Genomic DNA, 26,669 nt, shown 5'->3' on the forward strand with positions numbered 1-26,669 from the left:
GCTGCCATCTTCACCTGGATTTCCTTCACCCAACAGAGCTGCAGCTCCGGCGCCAGCTGAGTTTCTCAGAGGACTCAGACCTGTCCAGTGATGACATCCTTGAGAGGTCTTCCCAGAAGTCCAAGCGAGAGGTGGGTGGGCCCAGTCCCCTTCAGAGAGAGGGTGGCAAAGCATCCATTCATTCTCTGGTAGAATAGCTGGCTGTGAATGGCAGTCTGAAGCCAGGGTGAGGAGCCAGTGCTCTCTCTGGTCTCATAGCAAGCAGACTTTGGAGTGCTGTGCCAGCCCACAGTCAACAGCAAAAACCACAGAGAGGTTTCTCTGGCCTTTGAAATCAGCAGCTGGGGGTATGGCCTCGGTCTGAAGAAGCCAGGGTACACTGTTGGTTAGCAGCCTGCCCTGAGCATTTACACCATGAGCAGAGTCTGTCAGGGCCAATGGGAGACGGGCTGAGCACTACTTGGAGTCATGCGAGTATGGATACGGCACTAGGCATGGAGGGGAGGTAGGCCAGGTGGCTCCCTCAGGGGAAGGCCTGGTGATGCTCGCTCTCTGGCGATTTGTTAAGTAGAACTTTGTTTAAGAATTGACCCTGAAGCAGCATTAATCAGAAGTTTTGTGTATGGGTTCTCCACTGGGGCATGGGCAGTCTCTCAGGGACCAACCCCCTCATGTACCTTTTGGACATGGCTTCTCAAGGCTTGGCCTTAAGTCATTCCCTCGGCCAACAGCCTCGAACTGTAAACCAACCAGGGCAGGCTGTGGTAGTTCTGCACCTAATATGTGTGTGTTTCACTGTTACAGCCCTATCCTCCAGCCTGACTCGGTTCCTCTTTTAACCCAACAGACTAGAAAAAATTAGTTCATTCTTATCTCGTTCTCCATTCATCTGTCTCGTCTCCCTGGGCATGATGATAGCTCTTTTTTTTTTTTTTTTTTTTGTTTGTTTGTTTTTGTTTTTTTTTCTAGACAGGGTTTCTCTGTGTAGCCTGGCTTGTCCTGGAACACACTTTGTAGACCAGGCTGGCCTCGAACTCAGAAATCTGCCTGCCTCTGCCTCCCAAGTGCTGGGATTAAAGGCGTGTGCCACCATGCCCGGCGATGATAGCTCTTTATCTGCTGTCCTAGTCACCAAAAACCACAGACCTCTCCTCCTCCATCGCCTGCACCCCGGCCTCGTTTGTTGCATCAGGAGTCCAAGTGTAGGACTGGGACTGTGTGCTCTTTATGGGGACTCCGTCCACTGTGTTGCTACTGGGTGTGCCTGCTGAGGTCTTCCAGGCAGTGAGTGACATTGGCACAAAGGTGGGGTGTGTGCATGCACATGAGTTTCAAAGCCCATCCCTATACTGGGCTCAGGTACTGTCTTAGGAAGCCTGAAGGAACCCGAGTAAAGGATCGTGTGGCCCAAAGTCCCCTTTGCTTCCATGGTGAGTGTGCTCATATGGAGACAGTTTGTGTCAGTCACAGTGGTCAAATCTTCTATCTCTGTGTGCCATTGTGGTCAGGTCACACTGCCTCTCCATGAGGTAATGAATCATCTTCCCACAGTGGGGAGTGCCAGATGCTCCTAGTTGGCTATGCAGGATCCATCATGCTGGTATAACCACCCAGTGACCATAGCCATGAAGAGCAGAGGAACTTATTTCCTAGCAGTGTGAACAAGCCAGTCACAGATTCCTAGAACAGCAAGGGCTTGGATGCCTTATGTACTGGGTGTATTCCATGAGGACAGGATCATTCCTCGGTGGTCACATAGGGAAGGCTGAGGACCAGAGGCAGTGGCAAACATGCCTCTTAGGATGGCATTGTATCTCACTGAACGAGGGCAGGGCAGGGTATTAAAATATGGAACCTACTGGGTGTGGTGACTCCATGCAACCCTAACAGTCCAGAGGCAGAGGCAGGATTGCACAAGTTCAGGGCCAGCCTGGGCTACCTAGTGAGTTCTGGGGATACATACAAGCAAGATCCTGTCTCAAGAAAACAAAAGGCGGGAGAGGGGAGCAAACATGGAACCTCAGTGGGGGACAGGCCAGGGCAAAGCATCCACAAAACTGTAGAGAACCGTTTGCAACCTCCGTGACATCTAATGGTGAATGGCAAGCACAATACGTATTTTTTAAATGCCATCGTCAAATGGATGTCAGGTTGCTAGCAGGTGACACTCCTGTGGCTATTGGGAAGATGTGTCTCTCCTGTGGAGGAGGAAATCCATGCTGGAGCTTCTAGAGACTGGGTCTCTGACCTCTAAACAACTCAGTGAAAGAAGGTGCTGTGTAAAGCCTGTGCCCTCAGGCTCACAGGGTACTGTACCATCTGGAAATCGAGGTAAAGGGTGTTCTGGCACCGCTGGCTTCATCCTTCAGTGTTGCTGGGTTTGAAACCACTCAGAATTAGAAGAATCGGGAGAAAGGGGCCCACATTTGCCACTGCCCTGGCCCTGCTTGTCTTCAGTAGTCCCTGTGATCACAAGGAGTCATCTTGTCCCTGTGGAGTCCACCTGTTACATAAGATCTCCACGGGCTTGCTGTTTTAGGAATCTGGGCTTTGGCTTGCCTGGAGAAGGAAGCCTCTGGCCACAGTGTGGTATAGGAGGAAGCCAGGCCTCTTCCTGTTTCACAGACCCAAGGCCTGAGTCAGCACTTGAGAAAACAAGTGCCTGGGTTTCGTTTCCATAGCGACACGTGCACAATGAAAACCAAAACCTTGATTTTACTCAAATGTTTATTATACAAAATCAAATTATTTGGGGGTTATATGTTTCTATTCATGTGTGAGCAAGCACATGCATTTAACATGCATGTGAGAAGCTAAAAGAACAACCTTGAGTGTCACTCAACCTCATGTGTCTGTCTACGTTTTATGTATGTATGTATGTATGTATGTATGTATGTATGTATGTATGTATGGTAAAGAGTTCACCATGTAGGCTAGACTGGCTGTCTGGACAGCAAATCTTGGGGGTCAGGATCCACCTGTTTCCACCTCCTCCCTAGCTGTAAGATTACAGGCACCCCCACCAAGCCTGGCTTTTTATACGGGGTTTATAGCTCACTCTCAAGTCTTCATGCTTGCAAAACATGTATTTTTACGAACAGGCTTATCTCTCCAGCCCAATCTAGGTTTTCCTAGCCATCTAAAGCCCTGCCAACAGGAAGTAACTTCCTTTTCCTTCCAGCTGGCTCTTACGAGCAGCCTGCCCAACTATTCCTTCGCCACTGAGGCCCACTAGGGTCTGCCCTGCCCTCTACGAGCCCCCTTATCCTGCTTGGTAGCCCTGACGCAGCTCCATTGCCAGCGAGCCATGCTCTTGACCCTACTTCCCCAGGTGACCCAGAGTGTGTCATGCTCGTCTTCCCTGTCACTGCCAATGCCAGGTTAGTACCAGTCGCAGCAGGGAGTGCGTTAATAAGGGGCTGCTGTGGATCCCTTGCAGACAGGTGTCTGCATGGCTCTTGAAGTGTGTCAGTGTAGGACCCTGGGGACCACATCTGTACTTTACCTTTTTAAACTGGCCCGTTCTGCATGACGACTTAACTCACAGTCGGCTATGCAGGGGAGAGGAACTGAGCAGGCATGATGCCCGTGCTCAGAGCTAAAAGCAGCAAGTGTGAGCCCAGCCAGCATGCATGTGGTATCCTGTACAGGTCCCCCAATGTGCCACCCTTAGCGTCCTCCTGTCCTGGGTGCCACCAGATTCCGATTGCCTGCATCCACAGGGACCTTTAGGCACTTTATGTGACCCATGAGAAGACCACAAAAGCCAAGGAAACTGGCCAAGGCTTTGAGCAGCTCTGGTCAGTGTGTGAACTGAAGAGGTTTCCATGGTTGCCCAAACACTGGTACTTCCTCTAAAAAACGGTGATTTGTGCTGGTTTGGTTCCCTTCACTGGGTCTAGTTCTGAAAAAGCAGGTTTGCCCAGTGTCAGGACATGTCTTCCATTCCATGCTAAGTGTTCAGTGGCAGGAACAGAGAGGGAAAGAAGGGGCTGCCGTGGCTGAGGAAGGCCAAGTCACCACACATTTCGACAAACTGGGATACAGCAAGGAACAGATACAAGGGAGTCCAGGATATGCTGTTCTGCGAATAGAAAAGTCAACCCCAACTCCGACGGTGGAGTTCACTGAGACTCATCATCCAGGGTCCCTTCTTGTGTAGTCTTGTGTGGCATTGTGGGATGCAATCATGTGATTGTCTGGTGTTTGTTTTAAACCTCTAACTGATTTTGTTCCATTTCTGTTTTCATTTTTTTAATCATCATTATCATTACTGTTCTGTTTTGTTTTCCGTTGCCAATCCCCTTAAAAGTCGATTTATGTACCACACGCCTTGGCATTCAGGAGAGCCTGTTCATCAAAGGTAGTGTCTCATTCCCACTGGCTGGCCCTCCTTGCATGCCTGTCTGTGATTAACCACTTGGACAGCCCTGCTGGGCCTGCAGCCGCATCCTCACTAACTGTCATACGTGCATGCAGCTGTCACAGTAGAACCTTCTTTAGTTGTGTCACAGAAAGAGGAGGAGACAGTCACTCTTCCATTGGCCGGAGCGCATGTCATCATGGGTGAGGGCAGAGCTGCCCTTGTGGGTCTGGGTAGCCCAGCAAGGAATGGTCACCAACCCCCACCATTAGGGCACTGGGACACCGGAACAATCCTAGAGACCACCTTCTGCTTGTTCACCTGACCTTGGATCATTTGAGCTCCTTGAGGAAACTCATGTTTCTCAGTGGCTGCCCAGTGTCTGCTTGGGAACGTATCGGTGGCTCATGTGTACAGGTGGCTGGGACATCCACCAGTGCTTCCACCAAGCTCACAGGTGCCACCTCAACTACCCCACAATGTCACTTTGACCCTTCTTCTCCATGGCAACCATTGCCTCTGTGACGCTGGCAGTCAGCACCACCGTTTGTTTCTTAGCCTGCATTAGACTGATTGAGATTTACAATGGAGGCACCCATGGCTTTTCTCCTCTAGATGGTAGCTACTAAAGTCTTTATGAACCCCATTCACCTGAAGAAAGTGATCCCAAACACGGGGAGGGGAGAGACCCCCTCACTTTCCAAACCTTTTTTCCCCTGTATCTTAGAAATAAGAGGCCTAGAGAAATGTGTTACTGAGTTGTATTTTTTTACAATCACCACAGCACCTTAAGAAAATCACAGGAATGCATATATGGCCACGATGGTCTCAATGCCAAAGGAGTTTCTGCATGTCTGTGGTTTCATCTCCCAACATGCAGCCTCCATTAAGCCTCTTATTGCTGCCACAGAGGTAAAATGCCTCACATTGGGGTCTGTGTGACACAGCTGTGCCCTGTGATATTTAAGACTTCAGCAGGGACAATTAAGGTGAAGTCTGTGGCCCAGCCTCACCTACCATGCCCAGCTGGCTACCAGGCAGTGATTCCCTGAGACCATGCCGACTCACCAGCTAAACCAGCTTCCGCCTTCGTGCGGTGGGCTTAGGTGCCCTCTCACCCTCTCTAGCCCAGAACCTACACAGAGGAGGAGCTGAGTGCCAAGCTGACGAGGCGTGTGCAGAAGGCAGCTCGGAGACAGGCTAAGCAGGAGGAACTGAAGCGGCTGCACCGAGCCCAGGTATGTGCTGACCGTGGGACACCACACGCAGGTGGAAATGGGATAGCATCGCCCTGTACCCCCAACGGGCCTCACAGGTGAAGAGGCCAGGGCAGAAGCAGATAGGGCGTTCTTGTCTTCCAAGATGACAAACTCAAAGTGCTTCAGCGTCATGCACTACAGAGGCCCGGTCTTTGAGACACTGTCTATAGAAAAGAAGGTCCATGCCTTGAGTTTCCTGAAAGCCTGGATCTAGCGTAAATGTCGAGTCAGCAAGTCCACCTGTAACCACAGTGTCAGGAGTCCAGTTTGTGACCTCAGGCTCAGATCTGAATGGTCTGGGATTTTATTGGAAAAGCTCAGAAGTACCCCTGGCCGTCAGTCTCCATCATCCTTAGGCCTCATTCTAGACCAGTGATTCTCAGCCTGTGTGTGTGTGTGGGGGGGGGTGTGTGTGAATGACTCTTTCATAGGGGTTATACCTCATCTCTTATATCAGATATTTACATTACGATTCATAGCAGTAGCAAAATTACAATTATGAAGCAGCAACAAAGATAATTTTATGGTTAGGGGTCACTACAACATGAGGGTGTTCTTATCTTCTAAGATGACATCCTCAAAGTGCCTTTAATAACTGTTAAAGGGTCACATTGGGAAGGTTGAGGACCACTGTCCTAGACTGTTCTTGACATTTCTTTTCCAACTTACTGAGACAGGACTTCCATCCAGTGCTTTACAGTCTCCTTATGATACAGGCTTAATGAAATCATTTTGGAATACTTTTGAATGATTCCAGGGAAAAACAGCAAGCCCTGGGATCCAGCTGCATGCAGCTGGCACACCATGCTGACCATAACGTCCCTTTGAACGTCTTGCCAACATTTATTTAGCTCTCTCCCTCTCTGGGTCTGCAGCTTGATTCCCCGGAAGCTGGAGACGAGAACAGCCCAGAAGCTTATACTCTTGTTTCTTGGTAGATCATCCAGCGGCAACTAGAGCAAGTGGAAGAGAAACAGAGGCAGCTGGAGGAGAGGGGCGTTGCAGTAGAGAAGGCTCTTCGAGGCGAAGCAGGTACCGTCTGGCTTCCTCCCTGACGAGGCTTGTTCTCAAGGAGAGAGTCTTCCTTCCTTACTGGGGCGAGTCACCTCTTCTGGAATTTGGCTCCTTCTCCCTCCGGGTGTTCTGAGTTGATGGCACCCTCCAGGTCCAGCGCTTACCTATGTTCAGGCAGCCCAGACAACCTAGGCCTGCTCCCCAGCCCATCCCTCAGCTTGCTGTTGCCAGGAGGAACGAAACCCCGGGCCCTGTTGCCTGTTGGTGGCGAGCCCTGGGCTTCCTCTTCCTCTCCCTGCCCCTCCTCCTCCTCCCTCTCCACCGTTTTTTCTTGAAGAAGATATCTGTGAGTAAGGGAGATTGACCCACAAGGAACCATCACAGAACCTCACTGGACAGGCCTTAGCCTGCTCTCCCGAGTGCTTCTCCTGTCCTCAATTCCCTGGGCTCCCTCTAGCCCAAGCTACACAGCCACAGAGCCTGCCTCCTCTCTCGTGAGGGGCTTCTGGCTGCCCGTGCACTCAGATTTCCACAGGTGAGCCCCGGTTTGTGTCCACCGAAGGCCATGTCACGAAGAGCAGTATTGGAGAAGCTCTGGCTTTTGATCAGCTATTGTAAAATGGGCATGGGATGCTCTTACAAGGGCTATGTGGTTGGGACATGCTAGACTTGACACTGGTGGGTACAGAGACGACAAAGAGGTATCTGAACTGTCTCTGGGCCCATGGTCAGCCCAGCCTCAGGCATGGAATGATTGACCTCTGCTAACACAAGATGCAGGGCCTGGATGGGGAGCCTCTCATCTTCATAGGTGGCCAATGGTCTAAGGGCTCAGCATCCATAATGTAAGGCAAGGAAAAAGGAAGGTCAGAGCCTCTTGTGATTTCCTTCCAGAAACAGGAAACAAGCTGGAAGGAAGAACACTTCCCGGCAGGCAAGCTGTCAAGCAAATAGTCCAGACAGGGCCAGCTGCTGCCTCGTGGGCTTTCTGAACACTGGCCACTGGTCTAGCCAGTTTAGGAGTCCAGGCAGGCACAGAAGCAAATCTTAATTCAGGTCCTTTAAGTCTCAGAAATGGTGCTCATTGGTGGGCTCGGTGCTAGTCCTTGGGCAAAGATGTGTCAGAAAGATGAGGATGTGGATGTTTGGGGGTTGTGCTTCACCTGATGTGGGTTGTGATGCTGTGAAACCCAGGCTACCAAAGGGGGTACAAAAGCTTACGCCACTTTGTATCCAGCGAGTTGAGAAGACTGGAACCACTGGTCCAACGAACACTGGCTCTCATGCCAAGCAGTGAAGAGGAGAGTCACCCACACATTTTCTTGACTTTCCAATGTACCACCATACTAATGGTGTCTCCAGCTGCCCGAAGGCCTCTCGCTGTTCCTCTTCCTCTGACTGATCTCCGTGCAGCCCGCACTGGATGGGGTTAACCCTCCGTCCGGAGAGCCCTGTCCTCTCCACCACTCTCTTCATGCACCAAATGCCAGCAGGGGACTTGGAGCAAGCCTCTCACCTTTCTCCCTTCAGCTGAGGGGCAGCTCTATCCCACATCAGTAGTTGGCATTACTATCTAGGATCCTGGTTCATAGAGTTTCCCAAGGATGCTCTGTCCTGGAGCTCTGCTCGGAGGCTCAAAGGATAACCATTTGGTTGATGGTTTCTGCAAAGTGCTTAAGGTTCGAGCAGCTGAAGTCTGTTTCTGCATTTATGTAAAAGGCATGTCACTCCAGCTGCTACCGGTGAGCCAGAAAATGATGCCATTAAAAATTGACAGAGCAGGGCTGGTGAGATGGCTCAGTGGGTAAGAGCACCCGACTGCTCTTCAGTTCAAATCCCAGCAACCACATGGTGGCTCACAACCACCCGTAATGAGACCTGATGCCCTCTTCTGGTGCGTCTGAAGACAGCGACAGTGTACTTACATATAATTAATAAATAAATAAATCTTTTTTAAAAAATTGACAGAGCAGCCAGAGAGATGGCTCAACAGTTAAGATCGCATACTGCTCTCTGAGGACTAGAGTTCAGTTTCCAGCACTCACATCAGGCGGCTCACAGCAGTCTGTAACTCCAGCTCTAGGGGAGCTGTCTCCTATTTCTGAACTCCACAGACATCAGTGTCACATGTATACTCACACACACGCACACAATCTGAATTTATCCTAACTCAGTTGGCAGGAGAACCCATTGTATACAAATTGTTAGTTGAGGCCTAAAATCCAAAAGAATTATTCTAAATTGTGGTTGTTGGGGTTTTTTGTTTGTTGGTTTGTTTTTGTTTTTTAATGCACACATGAAAGTGCATGCTTAGTGAGAGCTGCAGATATTCGGAAACCTGAGCGCCATGCTTAGGGTGTCCCAGAGGATGCATGTGTTTGCTCTTAGTGGGAGCCTTTAGCAGCTCACACGGACATCTCAACACCTGCAAATACGGCCAATGCAGGCGCTCACAAGTAAGAGCAGCTGACTCACCGACAGTAATCCATATTCTTTCTAAAACAGAAAACAAAGATAGGGGCTAGAGAGATGGCTCAGCAGTGAAGAGTGCTTGGTGGCTGTGCAGGGGACCCGGGTCTTGTTCCCAGCACCCACATGACTGTTCACTGCCATCTGTAACTTCAGATCCCCTGGAATCTGTGTGCATGTGTGCATGTAGACAAAACACTCATACACATAAAATAAAAATAAATCTTTAAGAAAACGATAAACAAGAAGCTCACGAACATAAAGAGGAACGCCAGGTATGCTGTACTGTGGTGGTGTGATACCTTAGCCACTTGGAAACACTAGCAGTGCGCTCTGAAGCCAGCACCTCTTAAGCCTTATAGGGACCCTACTCCAGGATCCCCACACAGTGGCACCTGATCCCTGTCATGGCCATCAGGACAGGGATCAACTAACTTCTTACCAATGTATGTATGACAAGTTGCAAATTCTTGTACATGAAGCAAAAGAAACTTGGACCACACAGCTCCCCCAAAGGCAGGCTTAGCCTTAGGTCTTCAGTGGGCCAAAAGTGGGCATGTGCAGTACTTGATCAAGCTGTGCATTAAGTCTTCAAAAGTTAAAACTGGCTGTGGGCCTGCTATCTGGGAGTCCCCCCGGGAGCCCCTCTTGAAGAGCCCTAGGATTCAACAGAAGTTTGAAAGCCATGTTCTAGTCCAACTCCTGACTATAGGCAGATCTTTGCAAACCCTCCTGGACCAGAAGGCGAGGCTGTGTCTACAGGTGCACCTTAGAGGCTCTTGGAACATCATCTCCCTATGATGCGTTTGTATTTCCAAAAACACTCTTCTCCTGTTCTTATACTTAACCCTCCACGCCCAGCACTGGTCAGTTCCCGGTGACCTTGTCCCTGACAGAGACCATCTTGGAGACTGAGTCTGGTGGCAGCAGCTTTCTCGCTGTTTCTCATTCCATTCCACTTGGCAGTCTCACTGACTGAGCAAGGAATACGGCAGCTTCTAGCTACACTACTGGGCTATCTTCCCTGAGCTGTGCCAAGCTGGCCAGAACCTGCCATTCTGGCTCATGTGGTCACTTCAAGACTCCATTGCTGTCAAAGGGGTCATGCTTTGTTAGCCAAGATGCCCTTCCAGAGAAGAGATCTGGTCTGGAGTTGCTGTCAGGTTATCTGTATCTGTCAGAGACTTTTATATATACAGGCCGCACGGATTAGGCTCCAGGGCAAGGCTAAGACTTGTCGGATTCTTGTCCTGGAATTGGAGGGAAGCTTCTCTGTTCTCTGACTCAAGCCTAGAACCACTGGACTGGCCTCAGACACGAACTGGGAAGCCACCAAGGGCACTCAGCTCTCTGACATTCCATCCTTAAAAGAGGAAGATGTGGTTGCCAGGATCAGCACCCAGACTGTGAGGTACAGAGAATGCCAGATGTTTTGTTGTTCTCTGGGCCCTAAAAACTGCCGGCTCAAGACCCACTGCCACCAGGCACCTTAAGCTGCTGGACAGCTCCTGGAGCAGAGAAACAAGGAAGGCCTGTGGCCGCAGCCCCAGATCATAGAGGGTAGGAAATGTGCAGTGTCCCAGCTCATGTTTCTTACCTTGAAAGAAAAGGTTCTCTGAAGATGGAACACCTAAACCCCAGAAGACATGGGAGCCTCATCTCCAGCCAGCCCAGCACAGTGGTTTCTGCGGAAAGCACGGGCACCACTAACGGGGTCACTTGCAAGTTCCTTTGTTTCCTGAGCTTTCTGTTTTCCTGTCTTTACCACACAGTGTTCGCATCTTGAAAGCCTTAGCTCAGAACCTCTAATATTCAGAAAGTAAGTCATAGAGCGGCCTCTGTTCTAGCCTTAAACTTTCTTAGAGCTTCGGGAGGTTACCTTCCAGCAGGGTTGGTGTTCCCAGCCGCGCCAAGTCCCATCCTCCCTGAGCGGAGGTGGGAGCAGGAATCTCCCTAATGTTGGCTGGCGACTCCATCTGTAGTGGTGTTTGGTGCCCCGCACCCACCTGTACCCCCTTCATACCACGAGCTGCAGAGCTGGCCTGCGTGTGTGCATGGCGTGCTTTTCAGACATGCACGCGTTCCAGCTGCTCCACTGGGCTCTCTCACAATATTCCTGTCTGTTTTATCTGTTATGCCCCTTGATAGCTTTTGGGTCGGGGTGGCAGCAGGGTCATCCGATCCAATAACTCTGTCTTCACCAATTCCTTGTTGTAGACTATTGGGGAGAATCTTATTACAGTGGCCTCATCGACTTGCACCTGGGTGGTATGTATAGCGTCATCCACTGCTGGCACTAACCCCGAGACGCCCTTCCCTCTTGTCCTCCATCCCAGTCCCTGCTCACAGCAGTGAGGAGGAACCAACCTGATAACCAAACAGCAAAGCATAAACCCTTTTCCAGGTTCAGTGTCAGAGCTCTTACCTTGTGTGCGCCGAAGCCCTGGGTTTCATCCCCAGCACAGCCAATGGGAAACAGCTGTCGGGTCCTTGGCTCCACTTGTCCCTCGGAGGACAATTAAGATAGCTCTTGCTGCTTGAGGTTCTTCTAACATTTTATTAAAAACAAACAAACAAACAAACAAACAAACAAAACCTCCAGCCCTGCCCCACACAGCCTGCATCTGTGGGTTTCACTGTTGGGCAGTGGTTCACTCGCACTCAAGGCTCCAGTGGAGACTGTCATCCCGAATCTCTGCCTTACCATGTGTAGGTGTCACATCCACTAGGATGCCCACCTTCAGCTGTTTACAGTTCAGGTATGTCAGGTATTCTCTAGAGATGAGAAAGGCTCTCTCTACTGTTACTGCCTCTGCTCAGACGCACGAGATTCAGCACTTAGCTAAGTCCATAAGGCCCCTACGTCTCTGGGCCCTGGCCCTCAGTCCACATTGATCCATTGGGGCTTATTAAACATGCAGGTTCTCAGGCCCCAGCCCAGACAGAGAGGCCTGGGTATGTATTCTTACAAACTCCCCAGCTGGTCCTGACCCCTGTAAAGCAGGAGCACCCTGGTCCCAAGGGGCTGAGTACTTGCCGCCCTCCCATACAAAGCCCAGCAGAGAAATGGCCCACCTGGAGACGCGCCCCTAGACTTTGAGCTGTTGTCTCCTGGAAGGCTGCCATGTTGCCCAATGAGTGAGTGTCCAGCCACTGGCTGTCAGGGATGGATAGCACCCACCGGGCACTCTGATCTCTTCACCCGCCCTTGGAGTTTCCAAGTCTTCCAAAGATAGAAGTGCAGGGCAGTATAAAGTTTCTTCCTCTTCCTCACCCTTGCCCAGGAGAGAGACACGCTTCCTGACCCGTTCATTTAAAAGCCATAGTCTGGAGCCAGCAAGATGGCTTATCAGATATAGGTGTTTGCTTCCACACCAAACAACCGGAGTACAATTCCCAAGACCTGTAGTGCAAAAGAACTAGCTCCCACAAGTGGTCCCCTGGTCTCCATACACTCGCTGTGATACACACATCCTCCATTGATACACATAAACACAGTGTGTGTATATACATTAAAGTCAACCAAGCTACGTATGCTGGCACACACCTTTAATCCCAGTACTCAGGAGGCAGAGGCAGATAGAGCTCTATAAGTTAAAAGCCAGCCTTGTCTACATAGTGAATTCTGGGCTAGCCATAACTATACAGTGAGAACCTGTCTCATGCCTGTCTCATGCCTGCAGTCTTAGCACTGGAGAGCCTAAGGGGAGACTTGACATGAGTTTGAAGCCAGGCTTGGCTAGTATGAGAGTGTCTCAAAAAAAAAAAAAAAAAATCTCCAAAACAAGAATATATAGAACTAAGAGATGACTCAGTAAGCCTGATCAGTGCCTGTCATACAAGCATAAGGACTTGAGTTCGATTCCTCTGTACCCACATCAAAAAAACAAAACAAAACAAATCCAGGTATGGTGACAAGCGTTAGTAAGTCTAGGGCTGGGGAAGTAGAAACAGGGGAGGGTTCCTGTAGCTCGCTGTCCAGCTAGTCTTGCTGAGCTGTGGGTTCCGTAAGAGATCCCGTCTCAGAAAATCAGGTGGTGGGCTGGTGGTTCGGTGGCCCTCCGGTTAAAGGTACTTGCTGCTGAGCCTTAAGGACCTGAGTTAAATTTTTAGAATCCATGTGGTAGAAAGAGGGGTCCAGCTCCTGCGGGGTGTCCACGTGTGCAGGGGCCTGTTCATGTCACCCTCACAATCGGTACATAAGTAAGTAAATAAATAAAATGTAATATAATAATAATAATAATAATAATAATGATATAGTGGGCTGCATGAATGGTTGAGTCCTTCAGAGCACTTACAGCTCTTCCCAAAGGACCAGAGCTCAGCATCCGTGTTCCCAACATCCGTGTAAGGCAGCTCACGACCCCCTGTAGCTGCAGCTCCAGGGAACCTGACATTCTTCCAGCCTTTGTGGGTACCTGTACACAAACAGGCACACAGACAAATAAATAAAAGTAAATAAAATTTTAAAAAGAAAAATGAATGTAGTAGTTGAAAAACATTTAAATGGTGTGGTGATCAAGGAAAACAGCGCGAGTCAACCCCCTGCCTTCACACACCAGGTACATATACACACATATGCACAGACATGAGTAAAGTGAACCCTAAGCCAGGCCTGTGGGTATGGCTCAATGGTAGAGCACTTGCCCAGCACACATGACATTCTGGGCTCCACCCCTTATACCACATGCATACACACACACAATCTGATTCCCATGTGGTCAGTACCATATCCATAGAAACGTCACTGATCAGAAGTAGGACCCTTGACAAGCCCCTTGGGTAGGCGGCATGAGTCGGCTCTGCTCTCTTACATCCCAGTCTTACATTCCAGGAATCCACTTGGCCACAGGCTCCTGTCGGTGTCCCCAGCTTCTGGAATGCTGGGGGGCTCCCACTCATGGCCATTGATGCTGAAAAAGGGCAGATGCTTGCACCCGGTTAACAGACCCTTGTCTCGTCTAATACCCTGTCTCGCCTCCTCCCCTCCTCCTCACGGTTCCCTAAAGAATGTTTATGTCCATTCCGAGGTCGTCTCTGTATGTCAAGAGATAATTTACATTCGGGGCGTTGTGGAGGAAGTGGTCCAAACCCACTTCTTGCCACATAACCCCCACCCCTCCCGCTTGAGGTACTGGCTTTTGCAGCATAGACTGTCTCTGTGTATGTCTTGAATGTTGTCTTTAACCGACTGCTCAGGTAAGCAAATGCAGTGAGCTGTTTTCTGTGGCCCCAGACACCAAATTCTAACCTTGGCTTTGGTGTCCCAGAGCCTCATAGTTCCCCAGTGTCTGCCTGATTTTCCCATGGCATAGACATGAGTTCTGCTCACATGTAGGAGACAGGAAGAAAGATGGACTTCTTTCTGGTGGTAGGCACTTGTGTACTCCAAGAAAGAGCAAGGCCCTCCTCTCTGCACACCTGAAGGAAGACACAGACCCCAGATGACCCTGTTTGGAGTCTGCTGGTGTTTTCCCTTCAGGCACATATGCTAATATTCATTATTTAAGGGACAGTCTCCCTGTTGAAATATGCATCTTGAAGTAGAGAAGCTGCTGGTCCTCCGGGCCTGCTTCCCTAAAAGATCACGTTGTGGACCAATGGCATCTGTTCCTGCAGACAGAGCTCTGAGCAGCACTTGGTGTGTTGGGAACTCCAGTTCTTACCTGAGAAGCCCAGACCTGGATTCCTATCCCATGCCTCAGTGAGGTCCTTCTGAGGTCTCAGCCTGGTGCATGCAGGCTTGAGGCCCTGTATAAAAAGTCTCTCTAGGCCAAGTGATGGTGGCATCTAGCCTAGCACTCAGAAGGCAGAGGCAGGACAATCGCAGGTAAAGTGCAGTCTGAAACTAGAAGGAAACGGCTGGCTTTTGTTTGTTTTGTTTTGTTTTGTTTTGTTTTGGGGTTGGGGGCCGGGGATATGGCTCAGAGACCCAGAGCCCAATGCACGATGCCAAATGAAAAAGAAAAATCTCTGAAAGCCACAGAGTGTATAAAAATTTACTGTACTAGCTGGAGTTATAATTTGAAAAAAAAAATCATTAAACTGACAAATAATGAATGACCCTGAGCCGGAGAGGAAGGGTCTCCATTTGCCCAGCCTTCCTGTCTTCCCCTGGACACATAACAGGCACAGCCCACTGAGTATTGTTTTACTAAGTGGTGATTCCCAACCTTCCTAATGCTGCGACCCTTTAATACAGTTCCTCATGTTGTAGTGACCCCCCAACCATTAAATTATTCGTTGCTGCTTCTTAACTGTAATTTTGCTCCTGTTATGAATTGTAAGTATCTGATATGTAGGGTATATGATGCGTGACCCTCAAAGGGGTCGAGACCCACAGGTTAAGAACTGCAGCGAGCAGCGAGAAGTCACTGCTCTACCGACCAGAGCAAGGTGACTGGAGATCTAGAGAAAAACATGTCTCTTCTGCAAAGCTCAGATCCAGTGCACTCATGCAACCTCTGATTTCTCAGACCCTCGTGTCTCGGGTTTGTCTCAGAGGGAAACAGAAAGCTTAGCAATGGAGTATGAAAAACTGGAGAGGGATCGGTGGCCGTCAGTGAGCTGGAGAGAGGCCTGGCAGCCTGCTGGTTCCTTTCTTTTCACATTTATCTCCTCTCCTTGGATATTGGTAGATTCCTGCCTTTCTGGTCAAGATGAACATTTAGCCTGGCACGGTTTTTACTTGATACTTTGAGTGTGTGTGGTGTGTGTGTGTGTGTGTGTGTGTGTGTGGTGTGTGGGTGTACACACCTGTGTGAACTCGGGTGCACACTCACATCTTTGTGGACCTCAGTTCTCACGAGTATTTTCTAGCTCCCCAGCAGTTCTCCAGTCTAGAGAGTGGTTCTGCTCTAAGCTCTTTATCCTCAGCACACAGCGCTGGCACGAGTCCGTCATCTCTGCCTACCAGAGCAGCCTTACCCTCTCTGACGCTTACGTGCTGAATCATGGTACCAGCCATCTGGATCTCCAGCCAGAGCCTCGGAGCTTGTGATTGCCATGGTTGAGGTTGGACCTCTCAGCCTTGCTGTGCGAAGCCTTCCTCGTGCACGGGAAGGCATTGGTACTGACCGAATAGAGCATAATCTCAGTCAACACAGATTTTTGCCAATTTTATACAAGACAGAAGTGAACATTAACAAGAACCCCATTCTTCATACCCAGCCCTCCAGGAAATTGTCCAGGCCTAGCGTGTTATTCAGTGACAGATCACTGAGAAGCAAGAGGCTCTGAGAACAGCAACACCAAAAGAGGCCAGACATGATAGCACATGTCTATAATGCCAACACCAGAGGATTGGGGAATCTAAGGCCAGCTTGGGCTACATAAGTCCCTGATTTGAAAGAGGGGAGAGAGTAAAGGAGGCTGGAGACATAACTCAGAATGCTTGCCTAGTGTGCACAAAACTCTGGGTCCGATCCTCAGCTTAGACTGATCATGGTGGAACACACCTCCCAGCTTAAGCATTTGGGAGGTGGAGGCAGGAAGATCCAAAGTTCAAGATCATTCTAAGCCAGCCTGAGAGACACGAGACTCCATCTGGATCACCAATTAATTAATTAATTAATTAGGCATTGATTCCATGCTGGGTCACTTGGCAGTAGATTTATCACATTGCTACAAATGAGTATCCAGAGTCTACCCGAGACCAGGCAAGGGTTTCCCAGAGCAGGCTGGGATTCCGGTGACAGGAGAGCGCAGCTGAGAAAGAAGCACACTTCTCCCCTGGCTCTGACACCTTCAGAGGCCACCTGAAAGTATCTGGTCACAGAAGGAAATGTAGCTAGAAAGAAGTGCTCTGTCCCTGGGCCTCCCCTCACTTTGTAGATGAAATTTGCTGCAGTACATCAGAAGGGAGTGAGTATGTGGGGCCTGCGCCCATCCTACAGACATCCGGATAATGATTGACATTTACAGGCTGGGTATTTAGAACTGTGTGCTCACATGGACAGTGCCTGGCCCATAAAAAGCCCACTTTTCTCACAGTGTCTGGACAGTACAGAGCTGGCGTGTCTGAAACCTGACAGGCCAGGACTAGGACTTGGGTCTGGCTGTCAAGGCCTCTCCGGCATTAAGCCTGTGGTGATACTCCTTGACTCAGGGACACAGAGACCTAGAAGATATCCAAGATAGATACAGAGGTGAGGCCTGCCCCCAGGTTTTCTCTCCGCTCCAAACCAGCTTCCTGATGACTCCCTTTCTTTTTGACCAGGAGTCCTTGAATCTGGCTGGCGCACTTACTTCCTGGTTGTGACTGCTCACCTCTTCTCTGTCCAATCAGAAATGCTTTCCTGCAGGGCAGTGGTAGTGCGTGCTTTTAATCCCAGCACTCAGGAGGCAGAGGCAGGAGCCAGTTCCAGGACAGCCAGGACTACACCGCGAAACCCTGTCTCATAAGACTGGGAGTAGTGGAGAACAGAACAGAAAAGATTCCCTGCTTTATATTTTAAAGAAATGGGGCCGAAAGAAGCCAGCACAGCTCCTGGCCCAGAAGGAGTGGCTAGGGGACATTTCTTTGGAGGTTTTGTTTCATTTGTTTTGAAAGAAGTTGACATGTAGCCCAGGCTGGACTCATGCTCACTATATAATCGAGGATGCCCTTAACTTGATTCTCTCGCCTCTGCCTCCCGAATGTTAGGTTGTGTGCATTCTCCCCTAGGTAGTAGACAGTTTCTCCCACAAATTATTCTCATCTTGTCCTTAAAAGAAACCCATGATCCTTTTAGGCATCTCTAGTTCTTTCCGATATTAGCAGCATTGTAGAAGCAGAGTTAATGTAACCAGGCAGAATTGAAAGGCTAGCTTAAAAATGGGGGACCTCAAGCCATCTCCCCTTCCAGCCCATGCTGTCCCTGAGGGGGTTGCTGAGCTGTGAGTAGAACAAAATCGGTGTCTTAGCCCCTCCAGGCTTGGTTAGCACATCCTCTTATGTAAATGAACACCGAACCCATCTCTGCCTGGGCTGGCCGGTTCAGCTTAGTATTTTGAACAGTAAAAAAGACTTAAAGTTTCAGTGGGCATCTAGGCTCAGGGTCTTGCAGGTTTATAGCTCAGCAAGGTAGAGCTCTTGCCTAGCATTCCCGAGGCCCCGGATTCATCCACAGCGCCACAGAAAGGAGCCGGGAGGAGCAGCAAACCAAAGCATCTGCTTCTCACATTTCCATAAAAGGCAGAGAAAATGCTATTAAAATCAGCGCCTCTGTGCTTCACCTGCACGCTCTATTCAGATTCTGCTTTGGAATGGAATTCCCCATTTGATTAGTTTTTCTGTTCCATTTCTTCTTTTTAAAATAGTGCCTATTAGGTGTTTCTTCTTCTTCTTCTTCTTCTTCTTCTTCTTCTTCTTCTTCTTCTTCTTCTTCTGAGGGATGGGTATTCATCAGACATGTTGGAGGTTATAAAGCAAGACACGTGGATGGACCCATCTGTTCACACCCTTCCTGTTCATATGGCAATGTCTTTTCCTCCTCTGTGTTAAATACTTGCTTCACCCGATGCTATCCCTTCCTCTCAAATTTTATTTTTTAACTTCTGTTCTCAATATTCCGTTGTCTCAAACGACCCTCCCTGTTGTAAAGGTTGCACAAGGAAGTGATTGAGATAAAAGAACTTAGGATCCATGGTGTGAGTGGCATTCAGAAGGTAGCGTTTACCCTTAGGTCTATATGTTTCTATGTGCAGACGCCTGCCTCGTTTTTGGATGTGCATTGCTTACGTACTGTGTCACTGTCCCTTGCTAATGAGTCTGAAGGCTGTTCTAGCTGCACAGCGACCTATTCATGTGTCACTAGAGTCCCAGGAAGTGGCAGAGAGAGTTGACATTGGTACTTACGGGATTTCTCCGGGTAGCTGAGCCCCACACAGACTTTCTGCCTCAAACCCGAGCAGGTGGAGCAGGTCAACTAATGGTAGAGCAAGTTTTTGGAAAAGACCCAAGCATCAGCTCGTCGCAGCTGTTGAGATGGGATAAAAGCACTTCACACACAAAGTCTGTGGCTTTGGTTTGAAGGCTGGACCCAGTATCAAGTTCACTGCGCACAAAATGCTGAGTAGGATAATGAAAGGCTTTAAAGGAAAAAAGAGACTGGTCCACTGCAGTGTAGAATGACCAGTCCAACGGTCGCTTAACCTTTAGCTCCCCTGTTAACCCGAGCCGCGTTCTCGTTGTGGGCCACCCTTCTCCCGGTCCTCCCATGGCCCACGGGCCTTACCTTCCTGGGGCTTCCTGTCTCCTGTGTGTGCTCCTGTGGTTCTGTGATGGTCCCTTGCTCTGCCCCTCTCCCTCTTCCTCCAATGGCGACCAGATCTGTAGAGATCTCTGCACACTGTCTCCCAGGTGCCCATCACTACTCTTACCAAGTGTCACTGTGAGGTGTTGTCTTGTCAGCTCACCCCCCTTTGGGTCTAACAGTCCACAGTGTGACACCACCCCTCCACCGTGGCATCAGATGTCTCTGAAGGGAGAGGGGCTGGTTGGTTTCCCATAGCCTGGGGGAGGGGCAATGCTACTGGTTAGTGAAGTCATCCCTGTGAGTTCACAGTGGCCCCTAACTTCCCTGAGCCCTAGAGGACCAGGACAAGATTAAGACACCACTTGTACAGACTTGGAGTCCCTTTCTGTGGGCATGGTGGCCAAAGGTGACAGATCCTCCTTGCCCCTTAGAGTTACAGAAAAGCTAGCTTAACCTTGAGCACACGTGTCAATGCTCACATCTTAAGAACACGTTACGAGGGTTTCGTTGGTGACCCCAGTAACCTCCTGCACACCTAAAAGCAGCGTTGGCTGCATATTGAGAACATCTGTTGCATGGAGGTAGGCAAACCTACCCAAGGCCACCATACGATGTCCCAATGTCACCTACCACCTGCCCTCATTGGCCACTGCTGCCTGCAGCCTGGGCCTGCTCTTGTTCGATTTCTGTGCTGGGGAAAAAAAAAAGGACTTAATTCATTTGTAGACTTTGTTCCCCCTGTTTCTGCTTCTCCATTCTTGTGGATTTTTCCTTCTTTCCTATTGTTCCTTTCTCACTTTTTCTGTTTTTGTCCTCTGCTTGTTTTTATTTCACCTTCCCTGTCCCTCTCCACCCCCAAATTCCTCTCCTCTCCCTCTTCCCTTTTTTTTTTTTTTTTTTTTTTTTTTGTCTTTCTCTGTTTCCTCTTGCTCTTCCTTGTTTGGTCCTTTTTGAAGTTGAGCCCAGTGGCGGGACTCCACGGCGTAGACCTCTCTCCTTCTGCCCTTGCTGTGTCCAGGAAGGTAACGTAACCTCGCCCACTCTTCCCCACTGCCTCCGAGGGGCCGCAGCCACCGTAGTCCAACAGGGAGCCAAGGCCCAGCAAACGTCCCTCCTCTCTCTGACTCCTGCTAGCCCCACGTCAGAATGTCATGAGTACGTGGCAGTTTCTTACAAGGCACAGTATCCCTTTGACTGTCTAAGGGAGGATGGGAACAGACAAAGAGCCTGTGGCTCCAGTGTCCGCAGGCAGTTCCCCTGCGGTCCTGTCTACCGTTGGTGCTTGGGGCCTTGGGACCAGTAAGCTAAAGGCCAGCGTATGGGGCCAGGAACGGGAGGAAACCCCTCTGTGGCATCAGTTTGTCTTGGCGGAGTCAAGGAATACTGTCCTTTCAAAGACTGGTCTACACAGATGGCCCCGAGTTCTGTTGTTTTTTTCCTCCGACCACTAAAAATCCCAAACTTCTCTACCTTATGTCTTGCTGAGTGTGTCTTGTTTTGTTTTAAGTTTGTCTGATCTTGAAGTCTGTTGTGGTGATAAGATTGTCATTGACAAGGCATGTGTGGGCAGGGGAAGGGAGTGTGGCCATGACTAACCCTGCTAACCTCTTCTCTGCTCTCCATGGCTCTCACATGTGACCCCCCCCATCCCCCATCCCCTTGCTCATCAGCCATGACCGAGCTCCAACATGGCTCATGAGCGGCATCCCAATGTCTCCTGGTGGAATTTGGAGTCTTTACATGCTGGGAGGTGGGAAAGGAGGGGATGACGGACTTGGTGTGCTCGTGGCTTGTCACTCTGGACAGCTTGCATGCCTCAGGGCTTCATCTCCATGGCCACAGGGGCACACTGTGCAGAGACCCTCCAGAAGGGATGCGTGGAACTGGGCTGTAGACTGCTTGAAAGCCAAAGACCCAAGTCTATTGGTGCGGGGAAGGAGAGCTTGGGCCCCCCAGACCTGTAGGCAAGCTCGACAGGCCGAGATGGAGGTGTCCATCTTTGAGAGTAGAGCTCAGGGCCAAGGGGTGCATGTCTGCTTGGCAAGGGGCTGATACTAACCATTGCTTGTGTCAGTTCTGTCTCCAGAGTGTGGTCGCTGGCTAAAGACTTAGGCCTGACATGCAACCAACAGACAGTGAAAAAGCTTCAGCCTTTGCCTAGTGGGAAGGAGTTAGGAAGAAGGGGCAAGGGTAATCGAGAGTCTGACATGGGAACAGCACCTCCCCGAGAATCATCCATATTCTCATGTTAGGGCATTTCTCCGAGCTGGACTATCCAGCCATATAAGCGGAGGGGACTTGGAGAGTTCTAGTCTCTCACCACTTAACTCCGGGAATCCCTCAGACATCCTGAGCTCTGTATAAAATCATTTAATCCTGGGATGGGAGTGTAGCTCAGTGGTGGGGCGTTGCCTGGCACATACGAAGCTCCGTGTTCTACCCCCAGCACCCAGAAAACCACTCAGGGAAGTTTGTGTCCACATGAGAGCAAAGAGCCACCGATACAGTGTGCTTCCAAGGCAAGGGCATTGGGCAGCTTTGTACATGACACGGGACTTTGTTACTTCCTGGGTGGGTTGATGCCTTAGACAGTCCTTCCTACACGCTCCTGCTGCTGTTAAGTTCAGGGGTGTGGCCACTCCTGATGGACACTCAGTGTGGGTCAGAAGTTGATTCGGGACAGCTCGAGTCAGCTGCTGGAACGAGAGCAGGAACAGCTACCGTCCTCAGCCCTGGGGTCCGCCGGGGAGAAATCACAGCCACCTCGATGCCCTGTGTCTACCACACAGGGTCTGCTGGAGTGTTTGCCAAGCTGCCTGCTAAGAAGAGCTTTCTTAGGGCAAGGGATGTAGCTCAGTGGTAGAGCACTTGCCTGGTATGCACGTGTCTAGTGAGTGCAGAACAGATCAAAGAAATGGCGTCTTCCAGTCAGTCTAAGAAGCGTGGGAAAGCGTCAGGCACAGGTGCCCAGGCAAAAGCACACTTAAAAGCAGGTCACTTCAGAGCAAGCTCGACGACTGGGCGTGGTGGCACACTCGCCTGTTTTCTCAGAACGGGATGGACAGTCTAGGTCTGTCGGGCTCTGGGGTGGACATGCAGCGGCCTGTCGTTCTCTGCCCCCCACCCCCACCCCGTCCCTGTCCCTGTCAAGGCTGTAGGCAAACTTTGGACCTGGCTTGGGACAGTTCCGGCAGCATCTTGCTTGGCTCTTTGCACATTTGCCCCAGTGTGAAAGTCTTTCTTGGGCTGGGCAAACGGAGCCTGTGCCCTCGTCTGACCCTCGATCTCTCACGCAGGCATGGGCAAAAAGGATGACCCCAAGCTGATGCAGGAGTGGTTCAAGCTGGTGCAGGAGAAGAACGCCATGGTGCGCTACGAGTCAGAGCTGATGATTTTGTGAGTAAGCCGAGATTTAGGGAGCAACTGTGGGGGTGCCAGGGCTCGGGGTGCGCCCCAGCTATATGCTAGTGCTCAGGGTGTTCCCCAACACACACAGCCATCCTAGTCTGCTAGGGTGAGGGAGCTGGCCTCCAAATCACTGTTGCTGTGTCTCCCTGTCTCAGTGCCCGGGAGCTGGAGCTGGAAGACCGGCAGAGCCGGCTACAACAGGAGCTGAGGGAACGGATGGCTGTGGAAGGTAAGCAGAGGGCACATGGGTGGGAAGGTGACGGTGACGGGAGCCACTATCCCAGGCCATGCCTGATGCCTTTAGCCTCTCGGCAGATCACCTGAAGACCGAGGGGGAGCTTTCGGAGGAGAAGAAGATCCTGAACGAGATGCTGGAGGTGGTGGAGCAGAGAGACTCGCTGGTGGCCCTGCTGGAGGAGCAGCGACTGCGGGAGAAAGAGGAGGACAAGGACCTGGAGGCCGCCATGCTATGCAAAGGCTTCAGCCTGGACTGGTCCTGAGCCTGCCTGCCATTGTGTCTGGTAGATTGGCACCCACCTGACCCGGCTGCGTTCTCCCAAACCACTGGATCCAGGTTCAGAAGAGGCCTGGCATCCCTGGAGAAGCCGTGCTCAGACACCATGCTGTGGGAAAACCCCAGGTGAGGGTTATCATCTGAGGTGACTCCACCTCTGAGGAGAGGCGCCTTCCCCCACCCCAGACTTCCCACTCAGGAGGGAGGAGATGGGTGTGTTTGATGTGTGCCCCAGGGGGAAAACGCCTTCGGGTCTCTGAGGGCTTGCTGCCTGGCACCTCTTTCAAGTGGCTCCTCTTCAGAGCCACTGCCACCACAGAGCACCTGCAGAGCAGAGCAGCCATTGCCCTCATGCTCCCTGAAGCACCACCAAAGAGAGTACAGAGGCACCTTCAGGAGAGGGCTGTGGATGGAGATCCAGCAGGGAGCAACCCCCTACAGGGGTAATGCTCACCCTGTCAGGGCAGGGGAAGTAAGCAGGTTCATTATGCAAGTCAGGAGGGCGCAGGAGGGGCCTGCCCCACCACACACTGGATCCCCAGTGGCCAAGTGCCCCGGGCCTCTCACATGGACAGTGGCCTGAAGCCCATGGATTGCTGTGTTTTGCTTTTAGTTCACAACCATTTTGACACTGGAAAGTATTGACTTTGGGAGAGCTGAAGGAAGCCCTACCTGTCAACCCCTCCCCCACCCCACTCCTGTTGACAGAGAGGCGCAGTCCCTGGTCAGCACCCACATCTGTACAGGAGATGACTCTCCTTGGTGTTTTCCTGTGTTTGCACATTGAAACGAGACTGACAGCCTGGCCAGACACTCAGCCACTTCGGACCGTTTTTTTTTGTCAATTAACTTATTTTTTTAATACTTGAAAGTAAACAATGTCATTTTTTTTATACCTTTACTAAGAGACACTGCCTGTCACCTGCGCGTGGGAGTGGCAAGGAGGTCTTTGTACATCCCATGCAACTTGATGCAGAACTGACCTGATTCTTGTTACACGCATCTATTTATTAGCCTTCTTAATAGTGTTACCGACCTGCTTGGCACCAGGGAGCAGCCCAGGGCCCTGTGGGTCCTTGTTCACAGCTTTGCCGTCCCCTCCTCCACCCGGCACCCTGTTCCTGTTGCCACTGGACTTTTCCAGGAGAATAGCCTCTCTGTGCGGATGCATTTCGGCGCCAGGAGGCCAGGCCTGAAGACAGGTTGTTCTGGTCTTTTGGGAATCTTGGCTCTGTGGACCCCACTTTGTCCAATCTTGCTGCCAAGGTTTTACCTCCTGTACATATGTTAAAGGTTGAGGCTAGCCCCTCTTCATGCTTGCTGGGACCAAGTAGAGTGTGACCTTGTCCTTAGGCTGGCTGGCAAAAATGCTCAGCCCCAGCTAGACAGGAACATGTGTGCTGGTCTCACCTCAACATACCGGCCACTCCAATCTTCTCTGCCTATATCAGGATTTTCTTGGCCTGGCAGGAGCCAGTCAGCACCATGTAACTAGATCCATAAGCCAAGCTGTTCATTTCTCATGGTTCAGCCAGAGACCGGCAATTGGAGCCAGGGTGCTTCTCCTTCAAAACAGCAGCCGCACGTGGACCAGTCCATTAGTGCCATACCAATCTGGAAAGGGTACGCCAGCTGGGCCTGTGGGAGGGGCCAGTGCAGACAACAGCCAAGGGCCCACACTGACCCTGGACTCCCCGTGGGAACCACACTGTGCCTCAACTTGAACATCCATCCACCCAACTCCAGAGGAGCAAACAGCTATCTTACTCTTCACCTTGCGCAAAAGCTGCCATCTCTCCTGTGGAAGTCCAGATGTGCTGCTAGCAACCGCCACAGCGCTGACGTCATCACTTCCTGGACTCTGATATGGCGGCATCGCTATTTTTATTCCATCAGAGGAGGATGTTCTGGATTCTATTTTCAACCACAATCTGCCAATCAAACTAGACTTTGGACAGGACCTTCATCGCCTGTGTGGCCTTCTCCTTGACCCTGTCCTCCTCTGCAGTGCCACCGGCGGCAATCCCACACAGCTCAGCCCTGTCATTCCTGCTAACCCAGAACAAGGAAACCATTTCCCGAGCGACTCAAGAAGGATGCAGGGGCACGCTGCATCTCTAGCTGCCTCTCAGAGCTCTGCACCAGATGTTCCCTTCCACCTCTGTCCTGGTCAGCCATGACGTGTTGATCTCTCCAAAGCACACGCTGCTTCCAGTGAAAGTGGGCAGAACACTTCGCAGGAGGGCCTCAGAAATCCACCAGCCTTGGGAGACGTCCCCCAGTTCTCCAGTCGTGACGGCACGAGGACTTCAGAATCCCACAGAGCACTTTTTTTTTAGGCTCCCAGTTTGTAACCACTAGTTTGCAGTTGATTTCAGTGGCCTGGGAACGAGACGCGAAGTGTTCTCCGCCTCTGGAAATGCATACAGCTCTGGTCATGTGTTCTTCCCAGAAATTATGTCTTCACTTGAAGGCAGGGAAGAGAGGGATGTATACACTTCATACACACATACAGTGCTAGAGTGCTTTTGAGTAAACCCAAACTCAAGGCTAAGGACAGTACATGAGGCTCTAGCCTCTGTCCCTGGAGCGCAAGCAGAAGGCAGCCCGTGGCTCCCAAAGAAGAGCGTGGCCAACCCAGGTTCTGACCCTGTTCAGTTGATATCTCTGCCCCCAACAGCCATCCTTAACGTAATTTTGACCAGCAGATGTAGACTTTAAAAAATAAGACATTTGTCACTGGGACAGGAGAGTAGAGGCGGGGGCAACAAATCTTGGGGCGCTGGGACTATAGCTCAGTGGTAGAATGTGTGTTCAGCATGCATAAGACCCACGGTTCAATCCCCAGTACCACGTTTAAAATTTTTTTCTTTTGAAAGATGGTAACATGACCCACAAGAGGGAATGTCTGGTTTATGCGCAATAAAGTTTTGTTTTGTTTCGTTTTTTTTTTAAAGAAATGAAAAATGTATTTCTGAAGTCATTTTTCTGCTCTTGGCATTGAGCTAAGGCATACTTAGCACCTTCCTTTCAGGTGAGTGATACTGCACACAAATCATTTGGTGATTATCAGTGAGTATATGCAGACTGACTTAGCCATCAGTAGCTGGGACTTGAGAATTCTCCATAGCAGCCCTGCTTAATAAGAAATACTGAGTAATGGCCAAGGAAACCAGAACCAGTTTCTTAAGACAGGTGTTACTGTGGGGTGGATGGCGGCACACGCCTTCAATCTCCGTACGTAGGAGGCAGAGGCAGCTAGATCGCTGTGAGTTCGAGGCCTGCATGGTCTACGTTGTGAGTTCCAGGACCCTCTCTTTAAAAAACAGACTGGTGTTGCTTAAGGTCCCAATGGCAAACCAAGGCATGATTCCAGCAAAGTTCATTCTGGGAGAGCAATGTTT

At 50.5% G+C, this 26,669-nt stretch overlaps 1 protein-coding gene across 11 annotated transcripts in view; it reads left to right on the forward strand.

Moving 5' to 3' along the window:
- The window catches only part of Mical3 (microtubule associated monooxygenase, calponin and LIM domain containing 3), a 192,489-nt gene extending 166,268 nt beyond the window's left edge, over nucleotides 1–26,221 (forward strand). For 7 of the 11 annotated variants that reach the window (XM_085839993.1, XM_085839992.1, XM_085840000.1 and 4 more), the window contains 8 exons: nucleotides 37–131; nucleotides 4,313–4,363; nucleotides 5,491–5,601; nucleotides 6,561–6,654; nucleotides 20,300–20,365; nucleotides 22,640–22,739; nucleotides 22,907–22,980; nucleotides 23,067–26,221. In XM_085839993.1, the coding sequence (XP_085696119.1) occupies nucleotides 37–131; nucleotides 4,313–4,363; nucleotides 5,491–5,601; nucleotides 6,561–6,654; nucleotides 20,300–20,365; nucleotides 22,640–22,739; nucleotides 22,907–22,980; nucleotides 23,067–23,251 (776 nt within the window). In that variant the 3' untranslated portion in view covers nucleotides 23,252–26,221. The remainder of the gene's footprint in view (nucleotides 1–36; nucleotides 132–4,312; nucleotides 4,364–5,490; nucleotides 5,602–6,560; nucleotides 6,655–20,299; nucleotides 20,366–22,639; nucleotides 22,740–22,906; nucleotides 22,981–23,066) is intronic. The other 4 variants (XM_085839999.1, XM_085840002.1, XM_085839998.1 and 1 more) reach the window with 3 other exon arrangements.
- The last annotated feature ends 448 nt before the right edge of the window (nucleotides 26,222–26,669 follow it).

The sequence above is a fragment of the Mus caroli genome, unplaced genomic scaffold (assembly GCF_978045245.1).
Source record: "Mus caroli unplaced genomic scaffold, Mus_caroli_1 scaffold_7, whole genome shotgun sequence".
NCBI classification, from domain to species: Eukaryota; Metazoa; Chordata; class Mammalia; order Rodentia; family Muridae; genus Mus; species Mus caroli.